At 44.1% G+C, this 11,100-nt stretch overlaps 1 protein-coding gene across 1 annotated transcript in view; it reads left to right on the top strand.

The window, feature by feature from the left end:
- The first annotated feature begins 2,380 nt into the window (after positions 1 to 2,380).
- arhgap22a (Rho GTPase activating protein 22a) overlaps positions 2,381 to 11,100 on the top strand; it is a 42,429-nt gene continuing 33,709 nt past the window's right edge. The window contains exons 1-3 of the mRNA XM_088634472.1: positions 2,381 to 2,945; positions 7,359 to 7,561; positions 10,036 to 10,123. Of these exons, the coding sequence (XP_088490598.1) occupies positions 2,912 to 2,945; positions 7,359 to 7,561; positions 10,036 to 10,123 (325 nt within the window). The 5' untranslated portion in view covers positions 2,381 to 2,911. The remainder of the gene's footprint in view (positions 2,946 to 7,358; positions 7,562 to 10,035; positions 10,124 to 11,100) is intronic.

Here is an 11,100-nt window from a genome sequence, read left to right as displayed (position 1 = left end):
TCTGGCAAGGCCTTTACCCCCAACTGCTCTAGAGGGGCTGTATAAATGTCTGACCCTGTCTGCCTCCCTCAGGGAGAGCAAGTTGGGGTATGCAAAAAGACAAATTCCTAATGCAAGAAATTGTATATGGCTTATAAAGTGATCTTATCTTATCCTATCCTTGAAAGCAACAGATACAAGGTGAGATACACCCTGGATGGGAATGCCAGTCCATTACTGGACACTGATGTGCACACACTCACGCCTGAGCAAGTTTTCCCAGTTAACCTCCCAGTACGTCTTTGGACTGTGGGGAAAAAACCGGAGCGCCCAACGGAAACCCGCAAGAACAAGGGGGCCCACATACAAACTCCATGCAGATAGCACCCCTGGAACTGAACCCAGCGCCCAGGTGCTATGAGGCAGCACTGCTAACCACTGCACCAGCGTGCTACCCTGGGGACATTCGCTCTTTGCAAAATGGAACTTCTGTTCCTTCACCATTTTATAAGTAATGTAGCTTTTCAGCAGCATCAATGAAGTCTGAGTCAAGTGATTAACTGCACTGAGAGGTATTAAAAAAACCCAACAAACGCCATTCGCTCGAGTACTCTTTTGTTGCATTTTTAATGCCTCTCAATATATTTTAGATAATAAAGAACATTTAAAAGAATCAATACACTCTTGCTCTGTTCCATGACTTCATTCTGATCTTATTTGACAAGGAAACTACAGAGGTTGCATCAAATCACAAATTTATAGGCACAGTGCCTCTGATATAAACCTCGAATGCTGCCTGACGTCATTAAATAAGTAAAAGCATTTACGGGAAGTCAGTATTAAATTGTAGGAAAAGGCCATTCTAATGCTGCTGGAACTCTGCATGGTGATTCTGACATACTTTTCACCAACGTTTCCTACAAGGAAATATGATGCCCTTTAAACAACAATTTACATAAATATCCACTATTTGAATTGTATGGTGTAATGTCTGTTTTTTAAATTTGTTTCAGCCAATTCATTTGTAAACTGAAAATCTATAGTAGATGTAATTTTTGGTAGAATATTTGGTAGAATATATGGCCAATAGTTACTTGTACACCTCAATGCACAGTATACCAATTTGAATATCTTTATTATGTGCTGTATTGCACTGTGTATGTACAGTATGTGGTAGCATTTGTGAAAGGATATTTAATGATTTACAGTACAATGTTAAATTTGGGCAGCACGGTAGTGATGTGGTTAGCATTGCTGTGCTGGGGCTCTGGGTTCAATTCCAGACCCTGGGGTGCTATCTGTGTGGAGTTTGTATGTTCGCCCAGTGTTCACGTGGGTTTTCTCTGGGTGCTCCAGTTTCCTCCCACAGTCCAAAAACATACTGGTAGGTTAATTGGCTTCTGGGAAAACTGGCCCAGGTGTGGGTGTGTTCGTGACTGCCCTCAAATGGAATGGTGACCAGTGCAGGGTGTACCCTGCCTTGTGCCTGTTGCTTGATGGGATAGGCTCTGACTGCCCTGCTTCCAGAAATAAGATATCAGATAAGGGATGGATGTGCAATTTGCTAAACGTTTGACCTTTACCAGAAGTTGTGACATATGCTAAATTGGCTTATTTAAAATGTACTGTACAGCAGATTGTAGATTATTCAAAACAAGAACATTCATTTGACACTTTTTCTCTATATCACTGGATAAATTGACGGTGGGCTGTTTGATTTAATGTTCATCAGATGATTTTGTTATCATCAGGGCTCTGTGCTCCAGTCCCCTTGCAGGAAGGCAAGGTAGAATTGGGTTACAAAGGAACAAGTAAAGGTTTATTCCATGCTGAAAAGAGAAGAAAAGAAACACTTGCTCCTTTGCAGCCCACACATGCTGACGCAGCTACCTCCTAGAATTGGGCTATCATGGTTACAGTGACCAAAAAATTAAACAGTTAAACACTGTTTACATTCACTTCGAATAAATTCATGCTTTGTTTCATGCAACCTCCTGAAGAGCCAGGTTCAGTCCTTTTTTATAGAGACGCAGGGGCACAAATTAACCCGGCATTAACGTGTCTCCCTGTGAATCTGCCCCAGCAAGCCGCGCCAGAGCCGCGCCAGGAGGAGAGCGGAGAACAGACCCGCAGAGACGCGGGAGGTCCGGCTGAAAGCAGCCGCTGCGCCGCCCGAGGCACGGGGCAGGTGAACCGCTGCTCCTTCCCCCTTCGAGGCACCAATGACCTTGGGTGGAGCCAGGCTTTACCCGGGGCACCACGGGCTGCTGAGGAGCTGCTCCTCTGGCTTACACATAACTCCAGTCCTGGGTGTGTAGTGTAGTTGTTGGCCGGTGCCTTTCATGGCTCCGGGAGCTCTCCGCCGCGCTGCAGCGGGGAATCCGGCCCCCGCTCCCTCCTTCCCAGAGAGAGAGAGAGAGAGCCGAGCACAGGTCCTCAGATCGGCTCCGATTTGATTGCTGCCACAATTAGAGCCATTATCCAGCAAGACGAGAGAGGCAGATAAAAGAACCGGATACTAGCCTCTCCTGCTGTGCTCTAAAGGCATACGTACATTATATACACTGTAAATGGAGGGAGAGAAGGAGACACAGTGCATAGCCAATTAAGGGAAGGAAAGAGGAAGCCATTCCTGGCTCTTCTGTTTCTGCTCTGGTGAATTATTGACAGTAATCATTCAGGCACTTAATGGTGGGTTTGGAGTGGAATTAATTCAGGGCGGGATAAATAATGCAGGAGGGCTCGGGCGAGCGTGTGCGAGACAGCGGCTCCCGGGATGCGAGTGGGCGTGGCCGGAGGAGTGTGCTGTGGCTGCTGGGAGAGTCCAGATGCGAGAGCAGCGCCGGGCAGGATGGAGCGCACCGCGGCGAGGGTACCGAGGAGCTGAGAGGCAGCATGCAGACCAGGGAGATCGCAGCTCAGGACGGACAGCATGCTGAGCCCTAAGATTAGACAGACCCGGAGAGGTAAGCACGCCCGGCTCTGTCCTTCTGCCTTCCTCTTGGGTCTCACAGTACTGAGGTCATAAAGTTAGAGTGTTGCTGTAAATGAGTCGTTATTGTAATAATCATTGTTAGCTGTTCCTCACAAAATGAAGCAGTTTGTGAAGTGATCACCCTTTTCGCACACCGCTTTACCATTGCCAGGGGCTGCTGTTATTCTAGCGATAATGGGGGAGTCTTTCCCATGAATATGTGCCTCATCATTCAGCGGATGATGGCATTGCTCCCTAACTTTACTGCGGAGCATGCGATTACAGTGACCGAGGGAACAGTTTGTGCTGGCTTTCACACTTTCACAAGAGAATCTGAATTTAAAATTATTAGCCACAAACTAGCAGGTTGTTCATAAGGAATGATTTATTGAGATATGAGTCCTAAATAAACAATAGCATGAATGATTATGAAATAGAAGCTTCAAAGCTTTGGAATTCTATAAGTGTGTGTTTGTGGGGGTATTTATGTATGATTTGTGTCGGCTTGTGTTTATGTTTAAGTCCATTTTCTATCATGTTTTACTGCATTTGCTGAGGATTACAATAAGTGATGTGACTTTTGTGTTGAATTAATAGTTATAAACAGATTGACGAATGAAGCCATTAAACTGTAACGTTGAGGATGAATTCTGGAATAATTCAGCTGTAATGGAATGCTTATATTTATTATTGTTTTCGCTCTGTGTTCAAATGTCATTGTTGCTGACACTCAATGTGATAATGGACTTAAATGTGTAACATATCATAACAGCAGAATGTGTCCTGAGAGCAGGAAATAGGAATCATGTACAGTAGGTTCTGAGCAGTAGTGTGGAAATAAGAATTCACTTAAAAATGATAATTTGAGACTTAATTCTGAATGATAAAATTAAGAAGAGGGTGTTTCAGTATAATATGTGTATAATTATGGTAAATCCATGCATTGGTTCTCTTTCTCTGTCTCTGAAACACCTCTTTTATTTCTGAAACGTATCCTATAGATCTGAGGCAGTACTTGAGTATTATTAATCTCTCTCATCCTGCTTGTTAGATTTACAGCTTTATGATAAGATGTTCAACTTGCAAAGGTAAAATGTTCTATAACAGTAACATTTTAGCACATTAGATTGCTGTCTATTTAATTATTTGGAATGCTTTTCTATATAAGAGTAAAAAACTCAGAAACTCAGTCAGGACCTCTCTCTTCTCTGAATGTAATGACTCAGAAGCAATCTGGACAGTGCTTGGTGATGAACAACAATAAATACGTCTTCCTATTGCTTTGTAAGGAGACAAAGCCCTGGGAGAATTCAATATCTACTGTTGTCCTACAGCTAGTAAGATTCTACAAAGTGAGCTTGTAACAAACAAGAAATAAAGTAACCTTTTTCATGACAGCTTTCCTCTGATAAGCATGTCATGTTATTTTCTGTTTTCCCAAGGCATTCTGCTTTATACTTAATCACACTTTTGCCATGAATTCACTGTGTTTTACTGCACTTTAGTTGGTTTTCATCATGAACTTTACTGCACTTTATTGTGACTTTACCATGTTGTCACTGTGCTTTACTACACTTTACTGTGCTTTTACCATGATGTCACTGTGCTTTACTGCACTTTACTGTTCTTTAACCATGATGTCACTGTGCTTTTATTTCACTTTACTATGCCTTTACCATGATGTCTCTGTGATTTACTACACTTTACTGTTATTTTACCATGATGTCACTGTGCTTTTATTTCACTTTACTATGCCTTTACCAAACTTTAATTTATCATAGTATCTTCCTCCATATGGAATCAAGGGTGAAAAGAAATTTTGAAAAGTTATTTAAAATATTCAAATCTACAATCTGAGGTTTTCGTTTCCAAATAGTTCTAGGCTCAATGGAAGTGAATCAGAAATTATTGTCTGGAGTGTTTTGTGCAAAAAAATATTACAGTGATTTTATCTATAGAAAGGATATTGTAATATTTTCCTTAATCTTCTTTCTTGGATGTACCTTTCTGATATAATAATTTTAAAGGTCTAGTACCATGTACCTGTACATTCAGAAGAAAAGGTGCCAGATCTCATCTATAATTTAAAATACTGTAAATTATTTTCAACAGAAGGTAAATTAACAGAGAATGTTCAAAGCTGCTGTAGAATATCATGTCCTGTTTCCCGCCCTGTCTTCCTTAGAAATATTTTCAGGTTGTTTAAGAAAAGGCAAAAAAATGAAAGCTTTTCCCACAACAGGAAACTGACCAGGCTAAATGAAACCTGTATCTTTAGGCTAAGGCTGGTCTTAAGTCACAGAGCTCCAGTCCGTGGTTTCAGTGATGTGTTATTTATGTGGTCAGACACTTCTGAGCTGACTGATTGTGTCCTCCAGGCTTAACGCCTCCTGTGTCCAGAGCGTGGTTGGTTTAGCTGACATGTGTAGTAAAAAGAAATATTCTTTACGATCCCCTCCAAGACCTGTGTTAAGCAAATGGGTGGGTACAGGGTACATGGAAACAATAATGGAGACAGCACGCGGTAATCCGTGCTGTGCTTTACTGAGACGCAGAACGTAGCGACGACTCGTATCAGGACACAGGGAGATCCTCCTGATGAGAAAGGACAATCGTGAGCATTGCTTATGGAAGCAGAAGGAACAGCAATCATGACTTTGCAATAGAGGGCACAGGGTCGGACTGAAGCTCGGCTCAGCCCCTTCTGCGAAGCTGCTTTTTCCTTGCCATCAGCAGAAAGACTGAAGGAGAAAAAAAAAAACGTCCTCCGCTATTGATTTTTTTAAAGCAATACAAGAATTGATCTGCTGTCTGTGGCACAGAAGCCAAACAGAATTGCAGTCTTCAAAATGGATTTTGATAAATAATCCATGATTAATGTCTTTGTTGGGTTCCCCTTAAGCTTTCAGTGCAAGAATTTAGTTATATAAAAGCAGTGTTAACACAGTTATCCTATTATGATTATAAACCAAATTATTTTTATTCATTTCTTTGTAGCTTGTCAGCATGGGACCTCAGGATTTCCAGTGTGGGGAATGAGAGTGGCTTGTGGTGGAGATATTGATCCCACACAATCCGGAGAGAATATTGTCAGCGTGTGCAAATCACACCTTCCCAAAAGAACGAGTTTCAAAGCAAGTATTGGACAAGGGCTTACGTCTTGTATTACCAATTTGTTTATTTTTGATAATGCCAGGCAGACACTGCAGTACTGCTGCAAATTTAAAGCAAAGTTTTAAAGATAATGAGAATTCAACAAGTTGTAGCTAATTTTCTGTTTTGCCATCCACTTACTGGAATAATAATGCACTCAGGATCAATGTACATTTACACAGAGGAACAGCTGTCATTAATCCCTAAGAGTAAGGAAGATCTCCAGAACAATTGCCCAGCAGCTGTGAATTAAGACCGTGCCGTAGCACCAGACATTCTGTGTCTGCACACAAAAGAATAGGGTTAGAGAGAGAGAATATTTAGGATATTCCAATGAGACTGGAAATATTTGATTAATCAGATTGCTGTTAAGACATCCAGCCTGTGCAGGTTAAAGGCCACTCACAAAAGCGTCTTGGGACCTTTCATGAGCCTGGAGTAAGTAGGACATGTCAGTTGTACCAAGAGGCAGCATTATGAATCCTCACACCAGGCTGGAGGTGTTGATGTCGCTGTTGAATTTTATAGCACAGAGCTGTCTGCCAATCCTCCTCTCCAATGGCCTCTCTAAGGAGCGAACTGCTTTTGCTAGCAATCTCCAATCAAAGCCTCGTCGTCCAGCCTGCCCTCCCTGGTTTCTTGGAGCCGGTCAGGTGAGATTTGATGAAGATGCAAAAGAATATAAGAAAGGGTACAGATGTGAGGAGGCCATGTGACCCTTTTAGGCTGTTTGGCAGTTAACAGTTCATGAATCCAGGATCTCAGCTTCTTGATAAGATAAGGTTACTTGATTAGCCATATATGATTTCTTGTATTAGGAATGTGTCTTTTCACATACCTCAGCTTGCTCTCCATGAGACACACAGACAGGGAGAGAAGCTTGGGGTCAGAGCGCAGGGTCAGCTATCATACAGAACCCTTGGAGCAGTTGGGGTTAAAGGCCTTGCTGATGGAGCCCAACGGAGTAGGATTCCTCTGCCAGCCACGGGATTTGGACCGGCAGCCTTTCAGGCACAGGCGCGGATCCTGAGCCACAGAGCCACCGCTCCGCCCCCATAGCTTGTTCCATACTCCCGCCAACCCATATCACTCTTCGCTGACGCTCTTTCTATCCAAGGCAATGTACACGGATAGCCCTGTGCGCAACTGGGTAGTGTTCCGAGGCGAGATCACCGCTGCTGCCCCGGGCTCTGCAGCCGGACGGCAGTGACCCGCCGGCTAGCTGCTCAAGGGGCTGTCCCGTGTTGTCCAGCCAGGTCGAAGAGCATGGTGATGGGCGAAGTGTCGCGGGGCTCCGCCGGCCGGCCGCCCCAGCCCAGCCCCCAGGAGCGAGCTGTCAGAGCCGGCTGGCTGAAGAAGCAGAGGAGCATCGTGAAGAACTGGCAGCTGCGCTGGTTCGTGCTGCGGACTGACCAGCTCTACTTCTACAAAGACGAGGAGGAAGCCAAACCCCAGGTGCTCGTTGTTTGCTCCTACTGCGTAGTGTCGTACCTGTGGGATAGGTCAGACGTTGACGGCCTTGTTAAACATGCTGCAATTACTGGCATTGTGTCTTTTAAAGTTAATTCACAAAACATCAATATATATAGAAAAGCCTCATTGTTTCTATTGAATGCAGGTAAGATTGGCTTAAGAACTGTTTTTGCTACACTTAGTCTTTAATGCCTTATAAGCATACACAAATATACTTATACCAATAAAAAAGCTTTAAATGAAGGGATGCGATATATTATTTATAATCTTGTCTAATCAGCCTGGAGTTCTGAAATGCATATAGATTTCAGCTGTGCAGTTTGTGCAGCACCCCTGACCTTTATGTTTGGCCTGAGGCAAATCAATACTTCAGCACCGTCAGTTTCCAGGTTTCTGAGATGGTAGATGACTCCTTCCGTTATATGCTATCTCAGTCAAAATAACTTTAAAAAAAAAAGAATGAAAAGCATGATATATTGTTTTGCACACATTTATAGGAGAGACTAAAGAACCAGGAAGAATTATGCCTATTTGTAAACAAGCGCCTGTTGCTTTATGTTTTTGTACAATTCGTGCTGGGCTTTATCTGCAAGCTGCCCAAGTCAGCTTGACGAGACTCAGGAAAGGGCTGGAAACAAACATCGGGGACAGCGTTGGCACAAGGCCAGCCAGCGCTACCCGGTCTGGAGCACTTTTAGAGTCACCCCCCAAAAGACACTGGTGCAGTCTGAAACTCATATTGCTGGTTAAAAACACTTGCATGGCGTGAGAATGGCATTTGAACATGGGGGATGAGCGTAACTGCATTGGTAAAGGAACGATTCCTGTGCGAGTCCAGCCTGCAGGGTGGAGCCAGGCGCCCGTCTGCAGAATGAGCTCAGTGCGGTGCTTGAGGAATACAGGGTGGTGCCACTCCTCATGCAGCGCTGTGCGCCTGTGTGCTAATTTGTCCATAAGTAGAGGACCATTGCCCTGTGGATGTAACACCACTCTGTTGCCATGGCAATTAATTTGGTAAAGGGCTGCCCTCTCACTTGGCAACATTGTAAGTCAAGCCATTTTGCAGCTGCAGAGTAAGCGACCTCTGCACCTTGCTGGATGCTACTGGTACAGGATGTTGCCGGCGCTGGCGGAGTGATGTTGCTAAATTTAATTGGATTGATGTGTCCTTGCTCATCCGTCATTTTGTCTTCATTATGCTCCTGGCCAGGAGCTCAAGGAGGATTATATCCGATACCGATCTCAGAGGACGTCTCATCAGAATCAGCAGAATGAAATGCTCTTCTGGGTTTTATTGAATGCGCACATGTCTTCCTCTCAAATGAAAAGTATTGATGTGGTACGAAAAACATATGTAAGGCATTCAGCATTGGTGTCACAGTGAATGGACGCACACATACATACAACCTTATTTCCTCCAGTATTTTCAACACAAAACTATACAGGATTTATTTGTATTTTTCATTTTGTTTTAATCATTAATCTGAAGGCCCTTTTCTGAGTCCTGATTAGCAGTATGTGTTAAGGGGATCATTAATTCTCATTAAAACTGGTTTCACTTGACTGTCTTACTTTAGCACGAATGACAACCAGAAGGCAGCATGGTGGCGCAGTAGCTATCATTGCTGCCTCGCAGAGCTAGGGCCCTGGGTTTCATTCCTGGGTGCTGTTTGCTTAACGTTTGTATGTTCTCTCCATGAGAATGGCTTTCCTCTGTGTGCTCCAGTTTTCCCCTACAGTTCAAAGACATACTGGTTGGTCAATTGGCTTCTGTGAAAATTGGCCTAGGTGTGCGTGTCTGTGTGTGCCTTGTGATGGACTGGTGTCCCATCCAGGGTGTACACTGTCTTGCTGCCATTGCTTGCTAGAATAGGCTTCGGCTTCCCTCACAGCCCTTCCTTAGATGAAGTGGTTAGAAAATGGATAGGTGGACTTTAACCAGCATAGCCATTATGGCTGTCAGGAGCAGCTGAAGCTTCTGCACCATGTGTCAGGTTTTGTTTCAATAAATCAGTGGTGACCTGTGTAAGTGTTGCCATGCGCTAACCCAGAATATACTCTGTAATCTGCAGCAGTAGGTCTTGTGAGGCTGTATTATATTACATGTTTGTGTTCCCTTACTATGTGCACCCAGTCATTTCTCAATGTGGTTTCTATTCCTCGTAACAATTACTCTTCTATTACCTATACCTTAGATTCCAGATCCACAGTACATTTTTATAAATCTCATCTAGCATGGTAAACCTAAAACTTAATTTCTTCATTTACTGTACAATTTACACACAGGTATTTGAATTCAGCCAATCAGATCAGCCCTGTTTTTTACAGAAGTCTCAGAAGTCTATTGTATAGTAGCTCTGTCACTGTGCCCTGGGATGTGTACCTTTGAGGCTGTATCTCATACAGTACACAGGCAGGCCCACACGAAGGCTGAGCTTTGTCTTCTGTTACTCCAGGGCTGCATTCCCCTTCAGGGCAGCCAGGTGAATGAGGTGGCAGTCAACCCAGATGAGCCAGGGAAGCATCTGTTCGAAATCGTTCCAGGTAAGAAGATGCGCTAAAAGTGGAGCCTTGTGTTTCCCAGAGCCCTTGGGAAGACACAAGCAAAGATGACAAAATTGCTGTTTTCTTACTTTTTTTTAAGATCTCCTTTGCTCTGCAGCTTTGGAGGGTCTCAGTGAATGGTCTTTTCATGCTTCAAGAAACAGTTGCGACCCTTGAGGACTTGTTTTTAAGGGTGAAAAGGTCCCATGGAATAGGAGAGATCATTTTGATCAGCACTACTGCCACCCTGTAGCCTGATCTTGTCACATCTGGGAAACTTAGATGGGCCTGGTTAGTACTGGTAGGTACTGGGTAGTGCTGGTCAGTGTTGGTCAGTTAGTTCTGGTAAGTTTAGTCAGTTTTGGTCACTCCTGGTCAGTTCTAGTTGGTCAGTGCTGGTCAGTGGTGGTCAGTGCTGGGCGGTCGTGGTTGGTTGTGGTTGGTTGTGGTCGGTGCTGGTCGGTGCTGGTCGGTGGTGGGCGGTGGTGGGTGGTGCTCACACTAGGCCTGTAGGGAAGACCAGGCTGCTGCTGTAAGTGCTGCCAGTGGAGCTGCAGGTCATGCTGTTCTCTCTGGATGAGAACCACTTCCTGGTCCACTGACACCACCTATTTTCCAAACCAGCACCTGGTGTGGTGACAAGAGCTCTGTACTGTAGGAGGTGCAGTTCCTCAGATGTGACATTCATCTGAGGTCCTAACTACTCGGTCATTGAAGATTTTTGGCTCTGTTCATAAAAGTAGGGTTGTTAACTCCCTTTGTGCTTAAACAATCTGTCTTCCCTAAAGTCCCCCCTTAACTCAATAGTTAATGCAGTTTTTTGCTCCCACCCCTGAACTGCAGTGCAGTGGGACTGCTGGTGCAGAGTGGCCTCTGTGTGTCACCCAGGTGGGGTTGCTCTCATGTTAAAAATCTGGGATCCTTTGAAAGAAAAACTCCTACATAGGAGGAACACAAGGAACTATTAATTATTTATT

This window comes from Lepisosteus platostomus, chromosome 6, assembly GCF_059453375.1.
Source record: "Lepisosteus platostomus isolate fLepPlt1 chromosome 6, fLepPlt1.hap1, whole genome shotgun sequence".
Lineage (NCBI taxonomy): Eukaryota > Metazoa > Chordata > Actinopteri > Semionotiformes > Lepisosteidae > Lepisosteus > Lepisosteus platostomus.
Note: the sequence above shows the minus strand (reverse complement) of the source record. Positions and strands in the feature narration are given on the sequence as shown.